The 25411-nt window shown below is 58.0% G+C and overlaps 2 protein-coding genes across 9 annotated transcripts in view; both read right to left on the reverse strand.

The window, feature by feature from the left end:
- Positions 1-330: 330 nt before the first annotated feature.
- SLC25A34 (solute carrier family 25 member 34) lies at positions 331-6870 on the reverse strand. Of its 7 annotated transcripts, none has more exons than XM_524516.6 (5): positions 4871-6870; positions 3748-3813; positions 3497-3649; positions 3014-3148; positions 331-2516 (listed from the first exon to the last, which is right to left on the reverse strand). In XM_524516.6, the coding sequence occupies exons 1-5, from the start codon at positions 5246-5248 to the stop codon at positions 2334-2336; spliced, it is 915 nt and encodes a 304-aa protein (XP_524516.1). In that variant the 5' UTR covers positions 5249-6870; the 3' UTR covers positions 331-2333. The 7 variants fall into 7 exon arrangements, 6 of the variants coding, with proteins under 6 accessions (XP_524516.1, XP_016810170.1, XP_016810156.1 ...); XM_016954671.3 differs by adding an exon at positions 2643-2716 and having other exon boundaries at positions 2379-2516; positions 3014-3649; XM_016954681.3 differs by lacking the exon at positions 3014-3148.
- Positions 6871-6963: 93 nt separating this feature from the next.
- Positions 6964-25411, reverse strand: part of PLEKHM2 (pleckstrin homology and RUN domain containing M2) — a 50517-nt gene continuing 32069 nt past the window's right edge. Inside the window, exons 3-20 of one of the 2 annotated variants that reach the window (XM_513054.8) lie at positions 24948-25057; positions 23772-23871; positions 23139-23226; positions 21839-22025; positions 20304-20363; positions 16147-16375; positions 13860-14678; positions 13544-13613; positions 13335-13425; positions 12959-13023; positions 12502-12590; positions 11763-11895; positions 10989-11179; positions 10454-10519; positions 9662-9821; positions 9181-9360; positions 8982-9098; positions 6964-7913 (exon numbers count right to left, since the gene is read on the reverse strand). In XM_513054.8, coding sequence (XP_513054.3) covers positions 7776-7913; positions 8982-9098; positions 9181-9360; positions 9662-9821; positions 10454-10519; positions 10989-11179; positions 11763-11895; positions 12502-12590; positions 12959-13023; positions 13335-13425; positions 13544-13613; positions 13860-14678; positions 16147-16375; positions 20304-20363; positions 21839-22025; positions 23139-23226; positions 23772-23871; positions 24948-25057 — 2893 coding nt within the window. In that variant the 3' untranslated portion in view covers positions 6964-7775. The remainder of the gene's footprint in view (positions 7914-8981; positions 9099-9180; positions 9361-9661; positions 9822-10453; positions 10520-10988; positions 11180-11762; positions 11896-12501; positions 12591-12958; positions 13024-13334; positions 13426-13543; positions 13614-13859; positions 14679-16146; positions 16376-20303; positions 20364-21838; positions 22026-23138; positions 23227-23771; positions 23872-24947; positions 25058-25411) is intronic. The other variant, XM_009448896.4, reaches the window with a different exon arrangement.

Genomic DNA, 25411 nt, shown 5'->3' on the forward strand with positions numbered 1-25411 from the left:
TGGGCTCTCTTCCCCCACAGCCAGGAGGTCAGCTCTGCCTGCTTTTTGTAAGGTCTGGTTCCAGCTTCCCAAAGCCTCCGGCTCTGATTCGGTGTGGAATCTCCTGCCGCCCGAGCCTGCCTGAGCCTTCTCCTCCCACAGGCCGGGGCCGCCCTTCCTGATGCTCCTCCCTGGGTCCACTAGGTGGCAGGCCTCACCTGGGTCCAGCAGGGCGGAGCTGAACAGGTGGACCACGGCTCCCATCCTGCTTTCACAAACAGAAAGGGCAGAGGGAGCAGAAGGTGGGGGTCAGGGATGGGGGAGACTGAGATTCACCACAGAGGAGGGTCGTTGAAGTAAACAAAATATAAAACTTTATTGGTTTGGAGTGTGCAGTAGCAGGTGTTCCTGGGAGCGGCACTTACAGACTTGGGGTGTGGCTGGGAGGGCAGGTGGGGCTGCTCGGCAGCAGTCCTGCCCCTGCCAGGGAGTTGGCATCCATCTCTGCAGTGTGAAGGTCGGTGTGGCGTTGAGAGCACACCCATGGGGAGTGGTGCTCAGTCTAGAGAAAGGCCCAGGGTCTGCTGCTGGCCCTGCCACATCGCTTCCCTTTCCCGGGCCTCAGTCCCGGGAACAATGGGCACCTGGACTGAACAATGGGCACCCGGAGCTTCTTTCAGGCTTGTCAGGATATGTGCAAATGACCACAGGGCGGGCAGCTGGGAGGCCCTCCGTGAGAGCCCTTAGATGATGTTGGCTGAGGCCAGGCGCGGTGGCTCACGCCTGTAATCCCAGCATTTTGGGAGGCCGAGGCGGGCGGCAAGGTCAGGCATTCAAGACCAGCCTGGCCAACACAGTGAAAGCCTGTCTCTACTAAAAATACAAAATTAGCTGGGCATGGTGGCGCACACCTATAGTCCCAGCAACTCAGGAGGCTGAGGCAGGAGAATCACTTGAACCTGGGAGGTGGAGGTTGTGGTGAGCCGAGATTGCACCACCACACTCCAGCCTGGGCAACAAAGCGAGACTCCATCTCAAAAAAAAAAAAAAAAAAAAAAAATGATGTTGGCTGAACTGCGGCCCCTGCAGAAGTGCATGTTGAAGTCCTACCCCCTAGTAGCTCAGGATGTGACTGTATATGGAGATAGGCTCTTGACAGAGATAATTAAGTTAAAATTGGGCCAAGTGAGGTGGCTCATGCCTGTAATCCCAGCACTTTGGGAGGCCAAGGCCAGTGGATCACTTGAGGTCAGGAGTTCGAGACCAGTCTGGCCAACATGGCAAAACCCCATCTCTACTAAAGATACAAAAATTGGCCGGGTGTGGTGGCACACGCCTGTAATCCCAGCTACTCAGGAGGCTGGGGCAGGAGAATTGCTTGAACCTAGGAGGCCAAGGTTGCAGTGAACCGAGATCGTGCCACTGCACTCCAGCTTGGGTGGCAGAGCGAGACTTCATCTCAAAAAAAAAAAAAAAAAATTAAAGTGGGGTCATGAGGGTGGGCCCTAAGCCAACAAGATTTGTGTCCTTATAAGAGGAGGAGATCAGGACCCAGACGCACATCGAGGGACTACCATGTGCAGACACAGAGAGAAGGCAGCATCTGTAAGCCATGGACAGAGGCCTCAGAAGAAACCAGCCCACTGACACCTTGGTCTCCAGCATCCAGCCTCCAGAACTGTGAGAAAATACATTTCTATTGTCTAAGTCGCCCAGTCTGTGGTTCTCTGCTACAGCATCTCCAGCAAATAAGGCAGGTGACGACGCCACAGCCTCCTGGTGCTCCCCAGCCTTTGCCATGGCACAGTGACCCCTGTGGGCAGTCCGGGCCCATGGGCCTGTCACAGTCATGCACTTGCCAAGCGCATAGGTCTAGGGTGAGCAGGGCTGAGCTCCAGTCCTGGCTCTGCCACTTCAAAATTGTGTGGCTGTGGTCAAAGCCCACCACCACTCTAGGCCTTGGCTTTCTAATGGTAAAAGAAGTAAAAGTGCCTGCCTCGTGCTGCTGTCTGAGGCCTAAGTGAGCCGATGTATGTAAGTTACTGGGCCTATGCCGTGTGCACGCCCGCAGCAGTTGCTATAACTGAGCAAGGCTCTGGGATGTGGTGACCCAGTACGCAGTACAGAGAAGGAAGAGAACTGTCTGGAAGACAGAATGGGTGGTAACTTGAAGTGGATGCTCTGGACCTGGGTGGGCCAAGGGGCTGGATGGACCAGAGCTGTCCACACTCTCCCGGGACCTCTGGCAGGGCCTGGGCCCATGGCCCGCCCTGGGACAGCCAGTTGTCCTGGAGCAGGCCCTCACTTCCGGCCAAGTGCCGGCCGTGTCAGGACGTGGGGGTGAGGGCCGTCGTCTAGGTGCCCTGGTGCTGGGCCCGCCCAGCCAGTTTCCGAAGCTCGTCCCAGAAGAGCATGCTGAGGATGGTGTGGGGGCCCAGGCGCAGGTAGGCGGGGCCCAGGCCCTTGTAGAGTGCCAGGGGGCCCTCCTGCCGCCAGATCTTCACCATGCAGTCGGTGAGGCCCCCATAGAGCTGGCCCTGGGGAAAGACATGGGGTGAGTGTTACTACAGGGGCCTCGAGGCCCTGGCTGGCACCACATCTTGGCACACGGGTCAATTTCACCCCCACACACCCTATGGACAGCACCTTTGTATTGGACACACCTGTGAGGCTGCGGCACCACGGGAAGGCTGTGGGGTCAGGCCTGAATTCCAGTTCTGGCTCCTCCCCTTACCGGCTGGGGGAACTCATGCAAGTCAGTTGATCTGTCTGAGCCTCAGTTTCCTCATCAGGAAGATGAATGTGATTATAAGGATGGAATAAAATCCAGATGTGAAAGTGCTTAGCCTGTGCCTGGGACCCGGGGGCTCAGCAAACAAGCCCAGTTAATGTGTTTGCATACCTGGCCTGTGTCTGCGTGTCTCTGGCTGTGCATGTGTGAGTGTGAGTGTGTGAGAGTGTGTGTGTGTGTGCGTGTGTGTTGGGAGGGTGCTCCCAGCTCCCCACGGTCTCCCCTAGACCCGCCCCTGCTCACCCTGCCAGCTGTGTCCACCGGCTGATTGTATAGCCGCGTGCTGACCACATCGAAGGGAGTCATGACGACAACCACGGCTATGCTGCTGATCATGCCCCCAGCCAGGGCCACCAGCCAGCTGTCCTCAGGGAGCCACTGTGGGGATGGCACAGGTGCTGATCCCTGCAACAGCTCTCTACCCACCCACGTCGTGCCCTCCCGGCTTCCTACCACACAGGGGCTAAAAGGGCTACAGAAAGGGGAGCAGATGAGGCCCCTCCAGCCATCCCCCAGCCCTGCCACCCTGAGCTCCTTCTCAGCTTTGGGGTTCACTGCTGACCCCACACTCCTGCTGGTACCAAGGGCCGGAGTCACGACTCTGAGGGCAGAGGCAGGGCCCCATCTGTTGCCACCCCCTGGTCTTCCCCGTGTGGAAGGAGGCAGGTGGCCCCCCTCAGTCCGGTGTGTCTCTGTGGATAGGCACAGGTGTCCCCAGCTCCTCACCTGTTGCTTCTGTACCCAGGCCTTGGCAGAGGCGAAGGTGGCCAGCTGGGCAGCTGAGCCCACCATGACTCGGGGCACAGCCGCACCAACACCCTGCCACAGCCCCAAGAGCCCTTGTTGCCGCCAGATGGTCTCCAAGGCACCCAGGACAGTCTGTGGGGAGAGGGCACGGGGTCACTGGCCACCCCTGCCTAGGCTGGGAGCATGCCCAATCCATGCCCCCAGGGAGCTCTGAGAGTGGCAGGCCTCACCTGGTGATTGTGCTGGTGTCCCACGGCCATTGCGGCCACTGTCTGGGCTTGCAGCTGCGTTTTGATCTATGGGAGCAGAGAGGACACGGGTGTGGGGATGGAGCCTGGGAGAGCCAGGATGAGCTGTGTGTGTTGAGGGCGCCCTGCCCCTGTGCCCCTGAAACTCACAGCTCCATGGTCCCGAGCCTGAAGCTTAGGGGTCAAGTGAAATGGGGTTGAGGTGCAGCTCTGGGGTTGGCCTGGGTTTTGCGTCTCAGTGTGACTTGGAGCAAGTTACTTAACCTTTTCTGGGCCTCAATTCTGTCACGGTTGGAAAGCTGTTCTGAGGATTGAGACAATGACTCTCCAGCACCAGCCAAGGGCGAGGCGAGCCTTTGCTCAAGGGGAGCTTTTTTTTTCTTTCTTTCTTTCTTTTTTTTTTTTTGAGGCAGAGTCTTGCTGTGTTGCCCAGGCTGAAGTGCAGTGCCATGATCTTGGCTCACTGCAACCTCTGCCAACTGGGCTCAAGCGATTCTCCTGCCTCAGCCTCCCCGGTAGCTGGGATTACAGGCATGCATCACCACGCCCAGCTAATTTTTGTACTTTTTATTAGAGACAGGGTTTCACCATGTTGACCATGCTGGTCTCAAACTCCTGACCTCAGGTGATCTGCCCGCCTCGGCCTCCCAAAGTGCTGGGATTACAGGCGTGAGCCACTGCACCCAGCCAAGGGTAGCTTTCTTCAAAACATTTTTTAATTTTTTATTTGTTTTGGGTGGCCCTGAGGCGCCCCTGCAGAGTGCACACGAGGAGGAGGCCCTCAAGGGTAGCTTTTATTCTTATCGTACATGAGGCCATGCGGGAAGAGAAGTAACCAAGCCAGGATTTGAGCCAGCACATCTGACACCCTCTGCCCCCTCCCCTGGCTCAGGACCAGTGGGGCAGGGACCCCAGGGGAGCATGGATCAGAGCAAGGCCCTGGGCCAAGGGGCAGATTCCAGGCCTGGGCTAGGATGTTCCAGGGAGCAGCCCCACCCCGGCTGCCCCACCCCACCCAGGTCCACTGAGCCCTGCCTTTGGAGGCTGCAGGGCCCCTGCGGGAGCTGGGTCATGGGATGGTGGAGGATGGAGACAAGCCACTCACCAGGTAAGCAGGGCTCCCCACGAAGGCTCCCAGTGCCCCCGCCACGGCTCCCGCAACCACGGTGCCACCTGGTTGCTGCGTGAGGCCAGCCTGGCACGCCAGGCTGTAGCAGTAGAAACGAACGCCGTTCATGAGGCCTTGGTACAGAAGGCCGGCAGCCAGCCCCTTCTGCAGGCCCCACAGCCCGTCTGCTCGGGCCACAGCAGCGACAGAGGCTATGAAGCCATGGTAGGGCCGTGGGTAGGTGCCCCGGGCCTGCAGCTCCCCCTGCAGCTGCAGCCGCGTCTTCACCACCTCCAGGGGGTTGGTGAAGACACAGGCCAGGCAGCAGGCAGAAGCACCCAGCACCAGGTCCACTGCTGGGGGCACCGTCTCCATGGCCTCCGGGCCAGTGGCCTTCTGTGCCCTGGTCAGGGGCACGGCACAGGCCCTGTGGTGGTGGCGTTTAGGCTGTCTGTAACCTCGCAGGGCTACGGGGCTGGGGTTTGCAGGGGCCCGAGGCCATGTCTAGAGGGTAAGCGTCCTGGTGTGACAGGCCTGTGGCTGCCTGGTGTCCCTGGTCTATCTCAGCAGTCCACCTGCTCTGCTCAGCTGTTCCAGCGGTCTGCCGGAGCCTGGGACATGCCTCCGCCAGCTGCGACCAATCCCAGCTGCCTCTGTGCCCACACCTGCCAGCCGAGGGCGGGCCTGGACCCTGGGATCTGGGGGAAAGGTCACTTGGGACTGGAGGGAGAGCGTGGATAGGGAGAAGGTGCCAACCAGCCCAGGCACCTCCTCCTGGCCTCCCTCTGGCCCTGGGCAAAGGGCTGGCACCCCTGCCTTGCCTCTGGCTTAGCCTGTCCAGCTTTGGCAGAGCCCTAGGCAGGGGGCAAGTGACTGGGAGGTCCCTGGCATGGGGTACATGGCCAACTCCGCCCCTGCCCCACCCTGCCCCTGATGTGCCCCTGGTGACTGACTTCCCCTTTCCAGGACTCAAGTCTTCAGTCTGGCTCCCACCGTCTATAGGCCCATGCTCAGCAGGGTCAGAAGTAGAGAAGGGCTCTGGAGCCCTGGGGAGCTGATTGGAATCCCAGGTGTGGCTCTTATGTGTGACCCCTGGGCAAGTCACTTCCTCTCAGAGCTTCAGTTTCTCTCATTTGTAAAATGGAGATACTGACATCCACTCCAGAAGGTTCTGTGGAGGACTGGCGATGAGAAGAGTGTGCCTAGGTCAGTGCTGCACCCAATAAAGGCACCCGCATCACCTGCTCGCCCCCACCCCCACTGCCTCTGGCTCCTATGCCCCCCTCGCTGCTCCCAGGACTTCAGGGCACCTGGGTGAGTAGGACTTGAGGAGTGACCTTGGCTGGTAAGGACTTGCTGCCAGGCCTGCCCTGGGATGCCCTTTGTGCCCGCTGAGAAGAGAACGCCACCTGGGCCAGCTGTCAGGTGTGTTGCTCAGGCTGGGGCCGGTACCAACATGCCCACCTTGGCCTCTGCCCCCAGACAGCTCTCTCCTGCCAGGCCACCCTCAGTCACCCAAGGCCCAGTCCAAACTAGAGGCAGAACCACCCGAGTTGGAGTCCCACACCCACCTCCCAGGGCCCACCCCTTCCCTCCCAGGCCCTTGAGGCAGCAATGCTGAGTGGCTTGAGGGCCTCAGGCTCCCGGCCTGGCAGGGTTGTCACCCTCTGGCCAGCCCTGGAGGGGACGGCGCAGCAAGAGACAGCGAGGACAGCTTGGATTCTCCTGGGTTTGGGCACTCACCCCCGGGGCTGTGGAGGCAGGAGCGCCCTGCCCCGGGGTGGGCTGCAGATGGTGGGCGGCAGTGCAGACGTGCCCTGGGGCTTGAGCTGGTGGCTGCTCCTCCCCTGGCCGCTGCAGCAAACAGGAACAGGACGGAGGGCAAAGGTCAGGCCGAGAAACTCCCAGGGCCTGAGGGTCTGCAGACAGTGAGTCCACCCGGCAGCTGTGGCGGATCTGGTTCTGCATGTCCCGTGGGTCCCTTGTGTCGGGCACAGGGCAGATGATGGAGGAAGGTTTGCAGAAAAGGGCCCAAGGGATTTGGAGAGCTCCCTTCCCCTACCCTGCTCAAAAAGGGCCAGTGACAAGCCTTGGCAATATAACATGTCTATTTTATTTTAAAAAACAAACCCAAACCACCTGACCCCTTCCCCAGGAGGCTCCTGATGAAACTCTAGGGAAGGGCCTGGCTCCAGCCAAGCAGGGGACAGTCAGAAGATGTCAACATGGATGCCAGGCTGGTGGGCTCCGCCCTTCTCCAAGCCCCCCATCCACCCCCTTTGCTCCTCGGTGCTACAGGCACTGCCGGGTTGAGGGGAGAGGCAGGGCAGGACTGTGGGCATGCAGAGCCTCCTGGCAGCCAGGGAGGGCTGCCCGCCCCCCTGCATCTGGCGAGGCAGGCAGCTGTGTGCGCAGTGATGGAGCTAGGAGGAGGAAACATGCGCAGACACCCCGTGTTCCCGCTTCCCCACGTGGCCAGGAGAGTGTTCAAACACGAACAAGGATGGCTGGGCACTCAGGGCCCCAGCCCCCAACCCAGGAGAGGAAGAGGGGGGTCCCGCCCTCCTGGTTCTTTTGTTCGTCCTTAGATGGATGGTGTTTCTGCAGACTGAGGCGGAGGCCCGGGAGGAGGGCGTGCATCCGCAGAGCCCACGGGGCTCGGACCCTCTGCCTCCAGCGACCTCCATTCGCTACCTGTCGGGCAGGATGCCCAGGGGTGCCGGGCACCTGATCTGGATCCCTGGAGTGGAGGGACCCTGTCTTAAGCCACACTCGGTGGTTCTGCCACCCAGGGCAGGGGTGGGCTGTAGGCTCCCGACAGCATGACAACAGCCGTGACAGTGTGCCTGCCGGCTGGCGTGCCTTCCTTTCCTGCCCACCAGGGACGCCAACCAGCTCTGCCTCAGCACCAGGGGTCTCGGGAGGCTCGGCCGCGGCAGAGACTGTCGCTCCGCTGCCAGGCGCTGTGGATGAGGCTCAAGGCATCCTCGAATTTCTTCTTGTTGGAGGCTTCCTGGATCGCCGTGTGGGGGAGGTCCACCTGTGTTGGGGCGTGCAGAGAACAGATGAGGGCCACTGAGGGCCACAGGAGTCTTCAGGGCTTGTGGGCACCAGGCCTGCCTCTGCCTTGGCCACGGAACCCCTGTCAGGCCCTCCCCATCTCTCCCTGGGAACAGCTTCCATGCTGCTAGTTTCTCCCGCTCTTCCAGGGGCTTGAGCTGAGGATGGGGTGGTGCCCCCCGAGCTCCCTCTTTCCTGGGAAGGCCCCAGCTCTCAGGATGGCCCAGCGAGGCAGGTGCTGCACTCTGTTTGGCTCTGCAGGGAGGTGTCTGTCCTGAGCTGTTCTCTGCCTCTAACTAGTCCAGGCTTCCACGGGGCTAGAGCGTAGCATGTGCTCAAAACCCGCGTGTGCAGGGCTGTCATGAGCACGCTCCCACACTGGCACTCAGCCTGGAGGGCAAGGAAGAGGGTACTGCCAATATTGTGTCCCCCCATCTGAGCACAGCTGGAGGTCCACCACAATTCGTGCTGTTTGATTGGAACTGAGGTCAGGAATTAAGCTTCTTGGGTTCTGTTTTCAGCTTTGGCCTCAGACTCACTGGGAGTCAGGGTTTTGTCCTTTTGATTCTAAGTTTTTGTGCCTGTCAGGTGTGTCTGCTCAGTCTGGGGCCGGCACCAACATGCCCACCTTGGCCTCTGCCCCCAGACAGCTCTCTCCTGCCAGGCCACCCTCAATCACCCAAGGCCCAGTCCAAACCAGAGGCAGAACCACCGGGGCTGGAGTCCCACACCCACCTCCCAGGGCCCACCCCTTCCCTCCCAGGCCCTTGAGGCAGCAATGCTGAGTGGCTTGAGGGCCTCGGGCTCCCAGCCTGGCAGGCTTGTGCGCAGCAAGAGACGGCAAGGACAGTGAGGACTCTTCTGGGTTTGTTTTAAGAGCAGCAGGCACTCACCCCCGGGGCTGAGGCAGGAGCGCCCTGGTACATGGCTGTGCCCAGGACCCTGGAGGCAGGGCCAGGTCCTGGGAGCAGCAGGGGTTCCTCTCCCCGGGGAGTGGCTCCCACTCCACAGGGTCCCTGGCTAATGGGTTTCCTGGGCAGCTGGGTACCTGATAGATGGTTTTCCACCCAGAGTTCAGTGCAGACAGCAATCGGTCCAGTTCAGAAGTGCAGCTCAGGTAGATGACCCAGGGCGGGAGGAGCTGCTGGCTGTCCTGGGAGAACTCCTAGGGAGAGCCAGGCCCCCGGGTGAGCAGCCAGAGCTTTCCTTCTGCAGGCCCTGCAGCCCCGCCCCCACTCCCAGCTCACCAAGACACAGTACTCCTTGCCCGGCTCGGTGGAGACGGCGCTGATGTCGCCCAGCTTGGCTGTGCCCAAAGAGCGGAAGAAGCTGGTCTGGCAATCCTCATGGCACGTAAAGAGGCGGTCATCCGTGAGGACCAGGCAGCAGGGGATGCAGGGGCTGGGAGCTACGCCCTGGGGGATGACCTGGCAGCGGGGCAGGGGAGAGGCAGGCTGGGGCCTCCAGGGCTGGTCTGCACCAGAACTCCACACTCCAGGGGACCAGCCAGCCCTTCTGCTCTCCCTCCAGGGATCTCCCTCCAGGGATCGGGAGCAGAGGCGGGGATGGGGGTGATGCCTCTGAGCTCCAGGGTCCATTCCTGGGCTGCCCCCTGGAGGTCCGTCTTGGCCCTCAGGTTGCTCTGTGACTATGGGTTTAGGGATGGGACCCTGGGGGTCTGGGTGGGTCAGGCAAGCCAGGTGCGCGGTGGGGGCAGGCGAAGCTCACCCCTTTGGACACAGCCTGGCAGAGATGCTGCATCCACTCGGCCATCTCGGCCTCGCTCTCGGCACTTAGCTCCAGGCAGGGCCGGTCGGAGAGAATGACCTGGAAGGCGTGGGGCCGATCCGTGGTGTTGGCTCTCCGGCAGCCACCGCACTGCTCCCCCCTGGGCCAGAGGAGGAGGGTGAAACAGGAGCGAGGAGGCAAGGGCAGCACGGGGTGACAGCCCCCAGGGTTGGTGCGGGGTGTGCGGCACAGGGTCTGCCCCACCGTCCTGGGGGCTGGAGGATACCAGAGGGTTCTCCAGGCCCCTCCAGCTCCCAGGAGAGGTCTGGGAGCCCCACCCACCGCCTTGCTGTGCAATGCCTTTCACCTCCAGGATGCCCAAGATCCTCTAGATACCCAAGCATGGCCAGGAGGGGTTGGGAATCAGCTGTCCCACTGGCCCTCTGAGAATCGGCCGCATTCATTCATGCATGCTTCCTCTTGAGGGCCTGCTGTTCCTCCCAAATACCCGAACGTCCATCTCCCATCAGGCCGGGAGCTTCTGGGGAAGGGCCTGCCTCCCCCATCAGACTGGACCTGTTCTAAGCCAGGAGCTCCTTGCTGCCTCCCCTCCTCCCCTCCTGTGGGCTCCTTGCAGCCCTCAGAGCGTGGAAGCCCCAGGCCACCTATCAGGGCCGCTGGATGGGGTGGGGTTGAGGGCGAGGCTGAACTGCCAACAGGGGCAGCCATCTCAAACCAGGGAAACGGCAGCTCTGGGCCCCAGGATACACCCGCTTCTCCCTGGACACTTACCCCATGTTCACCGAGAGCAGAGGGATGACGTCGGTGCGGTCCGGGTACTGGTAGAGGATCCCGTTGCTGCAGGGGCACAACACAGGGCGAGTGAGGCCTGTCCCAGGAACTGGGGCCAGGCGGAGCCCAGGTCCCAGGGTTCCCCTCCCACGCACATGCTGCGGCCATGAACCTGAGGCAAAGGACACCAGGGGCTGTCATCTACGGAAGGCAGGGTGAAGAAGGGCCTGGGGGCCCAGCAGGGAACGTGGCCACCTCAGCAGACCTGGGGCGCAGCTCAAGGTTCATCGGGGGACCAAGCCTGCATCCTCCCCTGAGGCACTCAGGGATTCCTGGGGCCCCAAAGATGACTGGCTCTACAGAGAAGCTCTAACAGCCTGAGCTAAGTCAACTCCAAGCTCTTGTAGGGAAGGGAAGCGTCCTCTCCTCAGGCTGCTCCCTCAGTGACCTGCTGCAGAGAGATCCCCGCTGGGGACCTGACAGCCCAGCCACCCCAGGGCCCAAGCCCCAGGCCTAGAGCTGCCAGGGCTCCCACCTGAGCACCACGAAGCACGTCTTCCAGTGTTCCTTGCCCAGGTAGGAGGTGCCCGCCTTGTAGTGCAGCATGCCTTCTTTGGTGATGGTGCCCTCGGGGGGTGAGCAGTGGCAGGGCGTGGGGCCCAGGGACTCGTCTGTGGGGTCCTCCCAGTGCACAAGGCCGTAGAAGCGCACGGTGACAGCAGATGCCTGATGCGGGGGCGGGCACGGGGGACAAAGCGAGTAAGGCCTGGGCCAGGCAGGTGGCTGAGCCCGGACTGGTTCTTTTTTTTTTCTTTTTGAGATGGAGTCTCGCTCTGTCGCCCAGGCTGGACTGCAGTGGTGTGATCTCCACTCACCGCAACCTCCACCTTCCAGGTTCAAGCAATTCTCTTGCCTCAGCCTCCCAAGTAGCTGGGATTACAGGCGCCCATCACCACGCCTGGCTAAATTTTTGTATTTTTAGTAGAGACGGGGTTTTGCCATGTTGGCGAGGCTGGTCTCGAACTCCTGACCTCAGGTGATCCGCCTGCCTTGGCCTCCCAAAGTGCTGGGATTACAGGCGTGAGCCACTGTGCCCTGCCGAGCGAGGGTGTCTTAACCTTAGGACACACCCCAGGTAGGAAGGTGGACATGACTTTCCTCCCTTCCAGGGTGGGAAAGCCCCGCCCCGCCCAGGTAGGCGACTGTGAAATGGCAAAGACATCCACGTGCATCCCTTAACGCTCACGCCAAGGCGGCTGCTGCTCTGCCATCTCAGGGGCTGCACTCAGCTTCCTCCCCAGGTTCTTACCTCACACTTCGATTCTTGGGCCACAAATTTGGCCAGTGCCAGCTTCTCCATGGTGGCATCCGTCAGGATGCTGGGGTAGGGAGGTTCTCGACAGCCTTTGATCATGGCTGACTTCAAAGAAGCCAAAAAGAACCTGCACAGGGAGTGAGGTTTGTGGTTAGAGGCCTGGGAACAGGGCCTCAACTGGACAGGGCTTAGTCTTGAGCGCTGCTGGCCTGGAGGGGTCACAGAAACTTGGGGGAGAGACCTGGCTAGACCCAGTGACCAGGGCGGCAGGTGCGGCAATGACGCAGGTCCAAGGTCATCAAATGACAACTGGAACAGGCCTGATCGTTCTCAATGGCCAAGGGGCCTTGGATTTTGACAGTGAGGGAAGACAGACAAAGAGGGTGGGCAGGACTTCAACGGGTGGGACCTTGAGCCACGACAAGGATGCAGGCGTTCAAGGGCACGCCTGGCCCAGCAGCATGGCTCTCTGCCTGCCTTCCTGTCCGACAACTCATGCTAGCACCCCCAAGAGTCGCCAGGGGCTGAGGTCACCTGGGCTGACCACATGAGTCCTATGATTGTCGTCTACTTGCCTGCCTCTCTGAGCAGATGCAGGTTCCAGAGGGAATACATCTGGTTTCCCCTCCTGGATCTCCCACTTTCCACCTCCACCCCTGACCCCCAGGCCACCCACACCTATGGGCAGCTGCGAACTCTCCAATCCTTCCAGAGGGGCGGGGTTGCCACTCACTCAGCCAGCGCCACATCAGCCGTGTCCAGCAGAAACTGCTTCCTGCGGTTGGTGCACACCAGCTTCACCGTCTGCTGGTCAAGGCCAACCTGCCAGAAACCACACCGTGACATGCACTTGGGGCTTAGCTGCTGCCTGGTGGAGAAGACAGCTTGGCCAGGCTGAGCGCTTGCTGGGGAGGAAGAAGCACACCCCGGGCCGCCACCAAGTAAAGCCCCAGAGGCCAGGGGCTGGCATGAGTGAGGGAGGGACGGTCAGAAGTCTAGCACGGGAAGAGGCGACCTCAAGCTTGGTTCTTACCCCCAGCATCGTGTACAGAAGCCTCTCTGAGAGTTAAGTTGGTGCCCAACCCCGGGAAGGGAGTAAGGGGCCGTGCCTCGCCCTGCAGCTCTATGGGTAAGTGGCTTGAGAAGCCCTGTACCTACAGCAGGCGCACAACTGCGGGGCCTGGACTCACCGACACATAGTCAAGTTCATTGTAAGAAACGGCCTCTTCCACCAGGTATGGCTTCTCTGTGGCCCCTGAGAGAGGAGACCCCAAGGCCTATTATCCCCACAGGCCTCTTTTCCCTCCCCCTGCCCCATTTTCTTAGACACAGCCCCCCCTCTTAGAGGGCCTCTCCTTGCCCTGCAGTAGGAGAATGGCGTGGAGTGCTCACAGAGGGAGCCCCAGGCTCACGTCTCAGGGCTGCTGGCAACACCTTCCTTGGGGTGCCTTTCCATCACTGCATGCCAGGCAGCCGGGAGGCACTCAGAGGGCAAGGGAACTGGGGAAAAGGGGCTGAGAGTCAGCCTCGTCTACAACCCGCTGTCTGCCCGGGGGCGGCGGGCACCTTTCCGGAGCAGGTAGACATAGCAGTCTGTGAGCAGCACGTACAGCAGCTGCAGGTTGCCCTCCATGTGCCCGGTGCTCATCCGGATCATCTGGGGGCCGAAGCAGACAAGGGTCAGGCAGGTGGCTCCTGCCGCTCCAGCGGGGGCGGTGGCCCATCCCGCCTTGCCCTTGCCGTCTCTTGCTCACTCCTGAGTTCCTAGGACTTACTTTGAACAGCTGCTCTTCGTTTTCTCGGAACACGTGGATCATGAGCAGGAGCAGGTGATTGTTGTCTACTCTGTGAGGGCCAAGTCAGGAGGGCGAGGTGTCAGGCAGGCAGCGGTGAGAGAGGCCACACCCCACCCCAGAGCCAGGGGGTAGTGCCTCCGCCTCCCACTAGGAGCCAAAGTTAGGGAGGGAGGCTCACACCCCTTCTCACTCAGGCTAGGTCTTCCTAGTGCTTAATTTATCTGGAGGTCAGAGGCGCAGTGTCCCCAGCTTCAAGGGCTGGGAGAGTCCCATGCCAGCTGCAGAGTCTTGTTACCTGAACTCCGAGGAATGGACCATCTCCGAAGGGCTCCCCTGTCCCTCATCCACCCCAGAATCCTCAGCGCTACTCAGACACGGACTGGGCTGGTCTCGCTTGAGCTGGCAGAGAACCTCCTGGGTCCCAGGCTCTGGCTCAGACACAGGCCCCTCCCTGACCAGGGACAGCTGGGCCTCCAGCTCCTGAGCCTCCCTCGTGGTATCCTCTAGGGGCCGAGGCGTCTGTCCCTCTCCTCCTCCTCCCTCTTCTTCTTGGCCAGCAGCCTCAGGGCTACTAGGAACATGCAGCGGTTGGCCAAGCCCTGCAGGGTCATGGTGGCCGCCACCTGATGTAACAGTGCTTGGACTCTCGACGGTAAAGCGGTAGAAGTCCATTGGGGCTGAAAGCCCCTCACTAAAGTCACAAAGCGGCAGCCTCTCCGGGGCATCCCCGGGAGAGCCGGTCCGAAAGGACTGGTCTGGGGGCTCAGCACGGGAGCACCAGGTGCTGGGGTCCAGCTGCCCGTTGAGCTGGTCGATAACCTTGCTCAGGGGCTGCCCCAAGCGCTCCATGGAGGTGTCCTTCATCTCAGGGATCAGCAGGCCCGGCTCGGAGCGCTCGCTGCTCTCCGTGGTGCTGCTCGGCCCCTCTCCCTCCTCCTGGGGGGAGGCAAGCGTAGTGTCTGGTGAGGCCCGCCCAAGGCTTGGGCTGCCATTGCGGCTGTCACCGTCCCCCTGCTTGGCACATTTCTTCTGGCTGCAGGTGGGGTGGAGTGGACTTGCCTCCTCATCTGATCTGCTCTTTTTCTTCTTGCCAATTTTCTTCTTCTTGGTGACCCTGGGACAGTAACGATGGGGAGAGAGTTAACCCCTGAGTAGTCCAGTGCTGAGGAAAACCAGGCTGGGTCACGGTGGCAATGCTGGCCATGTAGCCTCTGAGGGCACAGCTAGCGCGTCAGTGGTCCTAGGCAGTGCTGGGTGGAGGCACTGGGTCAGAGGACAACAGTGGCTCAGGCCCCGAGGCACCCCCTTTGCTGGCAGGGGCGGGGTGGGGGTAGCATGGGCTGGGCACAGATGGCTGCAGCCAGAGGAACCCCAGAGTGGGTCTACTGAATTCCTCCTAATGGAACAGCTGAGCTAGCTGCACTCTAGGAAAGAAAAACAGGCCATGGCTGGTCAGGCAATGCCCCCTCCACTCAGCCCCCCTTCGGATGTGGATCCCGAGCTGACCTCACTTCCCTTAGGCATCATCATGGAGGAATCACCCAGAAAGCACTCAGCGCTTTCTGGGCTCACGCTCCAGGTCCCACTCTGGTTCCAGGTTGGCTGGAGCGGGCTTAGCTAAGGGACCCCAGGTCTGAGCATGATGCTGCTGTGGACTGGAACCAGCCCATGGGGTGGCCTCCTGGCTCCAGTCACTGGGGAGCAATCCCCCGCCTCAGGCCAGCAAGCCTGGGCAGTCTGACACGCACACAGGGCTTCTCCTCTTAGTCAGTGTGAAGTTTCAAGAGGGGGTCGGGGAGGTCAGGGAGCTGGGGAGGCTCTGGTTGACAGTCCCTGCTGGCCACCCACCACGTCCTTCCTTTCCATGTCCTGCCCATATGACAAAGATACTTTTCTTTCAATGAATCTCAGAAATTGTATCTTAACTTCCAAGAACTCCCTTGGGAAGAAGTACAGCCTGAAGGTGCTTTCTGATCTTAGGCAGACCCAGCAAACGCCCTGGCAGCCTGGACATGGCCCCAGACACCAGCCACGGTCGCTGCCTGTGCCACCTGCTTCCAAGGGCTTGAGCCCTACAATGGAGTGAATGTGTGTGTCCCCTCCAAATTCCTGTGTTGAAATCCTAACTCCCAATGTGATGGTATCAGGGGGTGGGGGGTGATGAGGTCCTGAGGGTGGGATCCTCAGGAATGGGATCAGCACCCTCATAAAAGGGACCCTAGAGAGCTCTCTCTCCACTCCCCGCCACAACACAGCGAGAAGAGGGACATCTGTGAATCCCTCATCAGAGGCTGGCCACACCGGCACCCTGACCTCGGACTGTAGGCTCCAGAGCTGTGAGAAAGAATGTCTGTTGTGGAAGCCGCCTGTCTGCGGTGCTTTGTTCCAGCAGCCGAGCTGACTAGGACAGGCCTCCACTTCCTCTTGCTCAAAGAACCTCCTAGAGGTGGGAAGGGTTTCCAGAAAGGCATGCAACTGCCCTCAGGGGGTGTCCCGGTCTGCCCTGGATGAACAGCTGATGCTGGGAGTGGACAGGTTGGACCCCAGGACCTCAGCTCCTTTCTGGGCCCCTCCCTGCTGACCTGATGACCTCGAGCTCCATGCAGGCATCCGGCGGGTCCAGGGCCTGGGCCTCCTCCTTCTCCTGAGAGGTGGTGTGCACGGGGGTGGTGTCAGAGGAGGACACAGTCTCTGCCGGCTCCTCGTTGAAGGGGTTCTGGCGCTGGGTGGGGCTCCTGGTGGAGGCCTTGCTGCTGGTCAGGTCGGAGGCTGTGGAGCGGGGACCACTGACTGTGTCTGTGAGGTCTCCATCTGGGAGGACAAGGAAGCAGGAGACACCCTGTCAGGCACCCCCCAGGGTCCCCGACCCCCAGAGCATGCGTTAGCCCAGGAGGGAGGCAGGCTGGCCAGTTCCTCCCAGGGAAACCTGACAGGGGTGGCCCTATTTCGAGTAGAAGCCACAACCTAACAGGACATGGGGTTTTGTACTTTAGGAGCAACTTGGAAGGAACACCATCTCCACCACCCCTGGGGGCCCTCCAGAGCTCACAACAATTTGGCTGAGTTTGTATTAAGGGCCCCCGCGGTGAAGCAGCCTCCAGGCTCAAGCTCCAGGCTTAAGTCCCATAGGGATGGTGACTTCGAGGCCTCCATGGGTGGCTGGGAGCCCTAGAGAGGAGCCAGGCTGCACGCCTCTTACGTTACCCTCAGAGCCTTCCTGCCAGGACGCTACAGGGGTACCCAGCAGCCCCGTTAGCCCCATACCCCACTTGTAGGGCTGAGAGGTGCCCAAAGTCCTCTGAAGGGTCCCTTGCAGAGGTAAAAGGAACACAAAGGGAGAAGAATGGAGGAAGACAGCAGAGAAAGTGAGGGGTGCAGAGTGGGGGCAGAGGCTAGGAGACAGGATGGGAGCCCAAGGGGTGGGAACCATGGGGCAGAGGGAAATGCCCAGAGCACAGAGTAGAGACAAGATGACAGAGCAGGGCGATGAGAACAAGGTGCGAAGGGGCAAAGACAGGGGTCCGAGAGGCCGCCCCCCAGGCTGCTTCTCCCCAGCACCCCTGACCCTACACACTCCTCGGGGGCAGGACCAGGTGCCCCTGCAAGGGTGGTGCTGAGAACTCCATTTCTTTCTTTTTTTTTTTTTTTTTTTGAGACGGAGTCTCTCTCTGTCGCCAGGCTGAAGTGCAGTGGCGCGAGCCCGGCTCACTACAACCTCCAACTCCCGGGTTCAAGTGATTCTCCTGCCTTAGCCTCCCGAGTAGCTAGGATTACAGGCATGTGCCACCATGCCCAGCTAATTTTTGTATTTTTAGTAGAGCTGGGGTTTCACCATGTTGGCCAGGATGGTCTCGATCTCCTGACCTCGTGATCTGCCCGCCTCGGCCTCCCAAAATGCTGGGATTACAGGCGTGAGCCACCGCGCCCGGCCGAGAACTCCACTTCATTCAAGTGTCAGCTCACTGACTGGTCCTTTCTGAGTCATACCCTGACACGGCCCCCAAGAGGGGAGCTGGCTTAGACATCCCGCCCCAGCCAGCCATCTGCCCCTGGTTACTGGAACAGGGCAGGAGAGGGAGCACGGGCAGGTGAAGCACACAGCCCATATGGCCAGTGGCAGATGGGAGCCACCCAAGCAGAGAGCTGAGGCCCAGCTGGTGAAACTGCCTGGGTGAGGGTCAATGGCAAGGGCCATGGCTGGTCGTGCTCTATTTGCCGGCCAATGCTCATCTTGCTGGCCGCTGTCTGCCCGGAAGAAAAGAGGCAAACATGCACCCCACAGCCCCACTGGGGGCCCAACCAGCTGTCAACTTAGTGCCTCTTGGAAGCCACAGGGCAGCTGTCTGCTGATGCAGCACACCGTCCTTTTTTTTTTTTTTTGAGACAGGATCTCGCTGTGTTGCTCGGACTGGAGCGCAGTGGCGCAATCACAGCTCACTGTAGCCTCGACCTCCTGGGTTCAAGTGATCCTCCTGCCCTGCCTCAGCCCACAGAGTAGCTGGGACTATAGGCGTGCACCACCAAGCCTGGCTAATTTTTATATTTTTAGTAGAGACGGGGTCCCCCTGTGTTGCCCAGGTTGGTCTTAAACTCCTGGGCTCAGGCGATCCTCCAGCCTCAGCTCTCAAAGTGCTGGGATTACAGGTGTGAGCCTGGCCCTTTTTTTTTTTTTTTTTTAAGTCTGCTGTCTGTTAATATAAGGACAAAAGAGGAGGCTAAAGGCAATGAGTAGCTCTGCCAGAAAAGACCAGCAACATCGGGGACTTTTTCCAGATTTCCGGGGATCTCAGAGCCTAAGTTCTAAGATACAGAAAACCGTGTCTCTCGGTCCCAAAGCAGGCTCCTGCCAAGCCCATGTGTTCTTGCTCCGGCCCCTGTGATTCTCCTCAGCACACGCAGTTGCACCCAAGAGGAGCCCTGAGAGGTGAGTGGGCAGATCATGAGATGTGGTGGGTGTCAAGGCCCGCATGCCCACCAGCTCTGTAAATAAGCCAAAGACCAGGGGAAGGCCACCCCAGGCTCAGAGTTTGGAGCTGCCCCAAGTCCTGCCTTCCTCCAGGTCCAAGGAGAAGACAGAGCCTCCCCGGGTGAGCTGCCAGAGTGAGCTCAGGAATCCTGCTCCAGGAACTCCAGAAATCTCACCCTGCCCTGAGGCAAGCAGTGCAACTGGGCTGTTAGTTCTCAGGCCGCAGGGAGCTCTGAAAGGCTGTAGAGGAAGGTCAGGCCCTGCTTGTCAAGTGACTGCAACAGGCGTGTCAGGAGGGGGGTTAGTTGTTAGAATCGGAGGGAAAAAAAAAACAATATCCAGCATGTGTGCTGCAAGAAGAGGGGCTAAGAGGGTACATGATGTTATGATGGAATTCTGGAATCCAAGCTAATTTAACTCAAACAGGGGACCCTTCAATGCTATTCTTGGCCAAGTGTCATAGTTTATTTTTCCCAATGCCACATCTTATTTCTCACAGAGTTAAGGTATTTCATACTCATATTATCTGGGAACGGATCACCTGTCACCCATTACTCAGCGATCACGTCTCTAATAATGCGGGGAGAGCCACGTGCCCCTCATCCTCAGGGTGTGGCAGTTCTCACCTCCCCTGTTCAGAGGCCAGGTTCCCTCACCTCCCCTGTTCCAGGCTGGAAGTGGCCCAGAGGGTAGGAGTCTCTTTAATAACAGGGATTTGGATCAGGTGCAGTGGTTCATGCCTGTAATCCCACACTTTGAGAGGATGAGGTGGGGTGGATCACCTGAGGTCAGGAGTTTGAGACCAGCCTAACCAACATGGTGAAACCCTGTCTCTACTAAAAATACAAAAATTAGCCGGCCGTGGTGGCACACACCTGTAATCCCAGCTACTTGGGAGGCTGAGGCAGGAGAATCGCTTGAACCCGGGAGGTGGAGGTTACAGTAAGCCAAGATCACACCACTGCACTCCAGCCTGAGCAACACAGCGAGACTCTGTCTCAAAAAGTAAAATAAAATAACATAAAGTAAAATAACAGGGATCTGCTATGGCCTCAGATTTAAGGGGGAAACATTCACCTTATTGGCAACATAGCCTTTGCTTTGAGTAATGGTGGCAACCTGGGAATAGCTTTGTGAATTTATGAAGTGGAATTTCAGGCAGAAAAATGCCCAGGCACTGCTACTGCCCAGCAGACAGGGTGGGAGGGCTGGCAGATTTCCTTTTAATCTGCTTTAAAGCTTCAAAGAGATTCTGTCTGTAGGAAGTTTCAGCTGTACCTGGGCAGTTCCCTGACTTGGACCTCAACCACTCCAAAACACCCAAGAGGAAGCCATTAGGAACAGACTGAAAGAATCAAGCTCTTTCTCTTCGATGCTCATCTGACCCGCAGGAGCTTACAACCCGCATGTTTAAAGGCATGGTTTTCCAGAACAAGTCTTGGTTCACTGGGTCAGGCCCTATACACCCCGAGAGCATCAGCTGGCACTGGAATCAGGAAGGGTGACCCTGTATCCCCCGAAATGCAGCCACTTAGTGACTCCGAAAGGCCACTGAGCAAAGGCAGGAGCCCTGCACTGGGAGAAGGGATTTGCCTATGGCTAGAGGTTGAGTTTTCCCACTGCAGAATTCCATCTATTAGAACACCAAACTTGGCTTTATTATGATTATGGATATTATTATAAATAATAAGGAGCTGATTTGATACATGCAGCAAGCTTGGCATGGAAACATTGCAAAACAGGAAAAGAGGGTAACAGCGGACTCTGGCCCACCTTCCCAGTCTGTGCTGGGTACAGACGGCACTGCTGGAAACACATCTCCAAAATCATAATCTACAAAAACGAGGGACAAAACTGAAGATTAGAAACACAGGCAGTGGAAGGACGACTGGAGGGAGGGGAGGGGAAATGGGGTGGGAGACATGGGGAGGAAATAGGAGAGGAAAACTTCAACTTTCTACATTGTATCCAACAACCTTGGGGAAACTTACTAGGGCCCTGACTGCCTCTCAGCTCAGGCGCTGGCCCAGGAGCCTCCAACCAGCTGGAAAGACGTGTCAGGGTGACCCCTTTCCACATCCAGAAGCTGGTTCTGGCAGAGAGAAGCCTGGCTGCCTGTGCCTAGCTTTGTTTTCTACCTCTTACATGCCTTCCCTCCATACCCTAGCAGGGCAAGGAGACACTGCCCTGGCAGCTGCAGTTGCACAATCTCCAAATTGCTGAGGGGACACCTCCATCCATGGATCCATCCTTGCCCTGGCTCTTCCGGCAAGGCCCACCCCTCCAACTCCTCTAAGGTGGCCCATGGGCCCAACCTAAGGAGACTGAGCCGCCTTCTTCAGCTTGCACGGTCAGCAATGCAGGTCTTGCTAACAGCAAGTTTGAGAGGGACCTCCCTTCCTGGGACATATAACCCGTGGTACAGCAGAAATAAAGAAAGGGGAAGGTCAAGGTCTCAATGCTGAGGCAATTCTAGGGTGCCCCAGGGCTAAATTGGGGCTGGGATCCCCTTCCCTGGAGGTGAGGTGGTGGGGTGAAGTAAATGAAGGGCTCTGGTCTCCCACAGGAGATAAAGAGGGGAAAATGGCCAGTTTTATCCATGAACACCAGGGCCTAAGGTTTGAAAGAAACCAGGCTGTTCCAGTAAATCATTGGGTCAAGACAACAAAATGACCTGCAGCTTCTTCCTCGGTCCCTGATGCAAAGGGTGCGACCATCCCAAACACATCAGCGAGCGCAGAAGGAACTCAGAGAAATCGGACGGACACACAGGACACAGTGGCAAGGTTTCCCTGCGCTTCAGACCTGCCTGGTTCTCTCTTCTTCTAGGGGTTGCTTAACCTCTTTCTGCAAAGAATGTGGGGTCAGACAAGCTCCCCAGAACAGGCAACACTCAACCCTGTGACAAGGTTTCCAGGTCTCACTGCTAAACCTTCCTTGCTTAGAAAACTGCCACAGGCATGTGACTAGAACCTTCTGGAAAAGGGTCTAACCTTAAAATATATATATTTTATATATATATATATATATATATTTTTTATATATATATATATATTTTTTTTTATATATATATATATATATATATATATATTTTTTTTTTTTTTCAGCTTTTTGTGCCCAGAATCCCCTTTTTAGCCACCACAGGGACTCTGAGGAGATGAAGATCTGGGAAATGGCCAGCCCTGTTTAATTGCAAATTTCAGCCACCAGACCAAAACTAGCCAAGGAAGACATCACCCAGCCAGGCTTAAGCAGTTCAAGTCTGTTTCACAACAGGGGCTTAGCTTTTCTGCCCTGGGGCCACTCACCCTCACTAGATGGGGCAATCGCACTGTCATCCCACTCCAGGTTGGTGGAGGTGACGGAGTTGAAAGAGTTGAGGGACAGACTGTCTGAGCCGTGGACCGAGCTGGGAAGGCGGTCTTCAAAGTCCAGCAGGTACTGAGGTTTGTAGTAGTCGGGCATGTAGGGGGCCAGGTCTAGGTAAGGGGCATCCTGAGGAGAGAGTAGAGGAGGCCCGTTTGGTGGGAGGCCTCGTGCAGCGGCCTTCTGCAGACAGCAGGATCCAGGCCTGGGAGACACAGATGTGCCTCTTTGAGAAATCAATGGCTTAAAGTAGTAAATTCAAAGAAAAGCTGCTAAGAAGAGCAATGTGAATAGTGTTGGCTTTTAAAGCTGTGGACTTCAGGCTGATGGAAGACAGAGCTGTCAGAACTCAGCTACACCCTTTGATGCCCCCGCTATCTCTCTCTCTCTCTCTCTTATTTATTTATTTATTTTTTTGAGACAGAGTCTCACTCTGTTGCCCTGGCTGGAGTGCAATGACGTGGCTTGGCTCACTGCAACTTCCACCTCCCAGGTGCAAGCGATTCTCCTGCCTCAGCCTCCCAAGTAGCTGGGATTATAGGCGTCCATCACCACACCCCGCTAACTTTTGTATTTTTTTAGTAGAGACGAGGTTTCGCCATGTTGGCCAGGCTGGTCTCGAACTCCTGACCTCAGGTGATCCACCCACCTCAGCCTCCCAAAGTGCTGGGATTATAGGTGTGAGCCACTGCGCCTGGCCCAAGGAAGGTCATTTGATTAGGACGGGGCAGCTGCATCCATTTTGAGCCCAGTCCAACAGGTGCCTGGGAGCCTCTTTGGCTCCATGTGGGCCAGCATCCCGTTTGTACAGGGTGTGATGGGGAGAGAAACTTGAGAACTTGAAGAGGGTGGCTGAAGGCTCTTCATGGAGCTGATGACACTTTTCAGAACCCCAGAAGCACCAGGCTGAATCTGCCTTGTCCTTCTAACTCTTCACATCCTAAACATGAAGGCCAGTTCTTCTGGGCTAAGATACTCCAGGCAATGTGGCTTTTCTCCAAGTTGGATAGGGAGATAGGAAAAAGTCACCTGAACCAGGAATTCTTGCCATCACTTCTCTTCTCACTCAATTCGATGGACCCTGAAACCTTTCCCTCGCCCGAAGAAACAAGCTTTGCTCAAGCCCAGTCATACTCAACAAGCTCCCTCAACAAGACCTGAGAAATGAAGCCACCGCCCACCCTGCCCCCACCCTGCCCCCTCCTCTGCTTCCCACAAGCAGTGAGAGCCCTGGTGTCTCACCAGATCCAGCTCGAAACGAATGAACTCTAGCCCGGACACCAAGGTCAGGAAGAGCGTCAGGTGATCGTGGCTGCAGACCAGGGCATTCCTGCAAGACATGAGAAGCCACGATGGTGCCTCTGGGTCTGTTTACCAGCCTGGCCTAACCTTACCAACATACCAGCTGTGTTGAAATTTGACACGTGATGTCCCCCACCTTGGACGGCACCCAGCTTGATATAGCTGTTGCCCACCACCCTCTCAGCGATCTCCTACTAGGTTAGCAGCCACACTGCACTGTCCTGCCAGTGTCTTCAGAGATGGACGAGCACAAGGCTTGTCAGGCTGTCAGCAGCTGCTGTACACACTCTGTTCCTGCAGCAACCCCAGCAAAGGCTGAGCCAAAGCATGGGCACTGGTCAGGTCTGAAGCCTGGGAGGAGGACCAGGGAGCAGCAGAGACCCAGACTGTACCCAGGAGCCCAGATGGGACACCGGTGCTCCTGGTGAAGGCTACCCAGCTACTGGCAAGGTTCTAATGGCTCTCTGGCATCACTGATGTGGCACACTGTGCTGTCTGCATGACAAGAGCCTTTGGGAGGTAGCTGAAAGGGAGCTCTGAGGCTAGGGGAGACAGACCGTCCCAGACACTCACTTGACGTAGTACTTATGCAGCAGGCCCAGGTTCTCCTGGAACAACCGCAGGTAGCTCTCCAAGGAGTTCTCATTGAGGGCCAGGTACAGCCAGGCACGGCCTGCAAACAAAGGCAGGAGTAACCGGCAGGAAGGCCTCTCAGACTGCTGGCTTTTATTTGCCAAGCAAGCGCAGAAAGGAAAGAAAGAGCAGGTAATGGGACCAGGCACTTCAGTGGCCTTTGTGCTTGGTGGGGTACCATAACCCCTGAGTGCTTTATTTTCCTAGTCAGACCTCAGCATGTAGCTGGCCAGGAAATTCTGATAAAGAGGGCAGACTGCACACTTCAGACAGGTCAAGAAACGCCAGGACTCTGCACTGATCCTGTAGGCTAACAGTGATCCCAGCTCAGGGAGAGAAACCAGACTCCATAGCACGTGCTCAGGCTGGGATTCCATAGGAGTCCAGCTCTCGCTGGCAGCTCGCCCTCCTTCTCCCCATCACTGCTGTGCCAAAAAACCATCATATGCAGGGAGAAAAGAGGCCTCATGGAGGGGGCTGGCATTTTATAAATTTATTATTTATTACTAGTATTTTATTTTTTGAGACAGAGACTCTGTCACCCAGGCTGGAGTATAGTGGTGTGATCATAGCTCAATACAGCCTTAAATTCCTGGGCTCAAGGGATCCTCCTGCCTTACCCTCCCAAAGTGTTGGAATTACAGGCATGAGCCACTGTACCCGGCCATTTTCCTAAATCTTTAGAGATGGGGTCTCACTCTTTCTTCCAGGCTGGAGTGCAATGCTGTGGTCATGCCTCACTGCAGCCTCAAACTCCTGGGCTCAAACCATCCTCCCACCTCAGCCCCTGAGTAGCTGGGACTATAGGTGTGTACCAAGACATCCATGTAATATTTAAATTTTTGTAGAGATGGGGTCTCACCGTGTTGCCCAGGCTGGTCTAAACTCCTGGCCTCAAGCCATCCTCCCTCCTCAGCCTCCCAAAATGCTGGGATTACAGGTGTGAGCCACCATGCCTGGCCTGGTGCTGGCATTTTAACACCCCACTGCTACTGGACACCACCAGGTAATTCGCCTCCCAGGGCTGACCCTGAGGGTAAACCTGGGACAGAGCCCCAAGCTACCCACCGAAGGTGGAGCTGGTCCCTTCCCCAGCGTCTCCTTGTGACTACTCACTGCGCCCCAGGTTGGTGGCCACGTGCTGCAGCACCTCGATCTGCTTGATGGCCTCTCTCCGAGTAAAATGCACCACGAGCACCCAGTAGCCAGAGGAGAGGTCTTGCAGTCTGAGAAAACAGGACAGGAGCTGCTGTGACCTGCATGGGGCCAACCTGGGAAGCTGCAGTCGGCTGGTCCAGCAGTGAGCGCAAGGCAGGAAGTGATGGATCCCCAGCAGGTCTCCCAGGCACCCAGCACACCTTCACACCATCATATCATTTGTGGCAAATCCTCCCTCCATCATTTATGTCTGCCCAGAGATGATTTACTGGGGTAACTACAGAGAGACTGTGGCCCACTTGAGTGGGACAAATCCCTTTCTGCCAAGGGGAGAGAAGAAAGAAAAGGCAGAGAAGCTAAGGGTTTCTCTGTGGAGGCTACTCATGGCCTGGGTTGTGCTCCGTCGTCTTTGGAAACTTCCT

Source organism: Pan troglodytes, chromosome 1, assembly GCF_028858775.2.
Source record: "Pan troglodytes isolate AG18354 chromosome 1, NHGRI_mPanTro3-v2.0_pri, whole genome shotgun sequence".
Lineage (NCBI taxonomy): Eukaryota > Metazoa > Chordata > Mammalia > Primates > Hominidae > Pan > Pan troglodytes.

What these genes read in the sequence shown, in the direction of transcription:
- SLC25A34 (XM_016954659.3), bottom strand. Translation starts at nt 5,248, where the DNA reads ATGGAGACGGTGCCCCCAGCAGTGGACCTGGTGCTGGGTGCTTCTGCC. An exon ending in TGGGGAGCCCTGCTTACCTG is followed by an intron (nt 3,814 to 4,870) that starts GTGAGTGGCTTG and finishes CTGCTCCCATAG; the next exon opens with ATCAAAACGCAGCTGCAAGC. An exon ending in GACACCAGCACAATCACCAG is followed by an intron (nt 3,650 to 3,747) that starts GTGAGGCCTGCC and finishes CTCTCCCCACAG; the next exon opens with ACTGTCCTGGGTGCCTTGGA.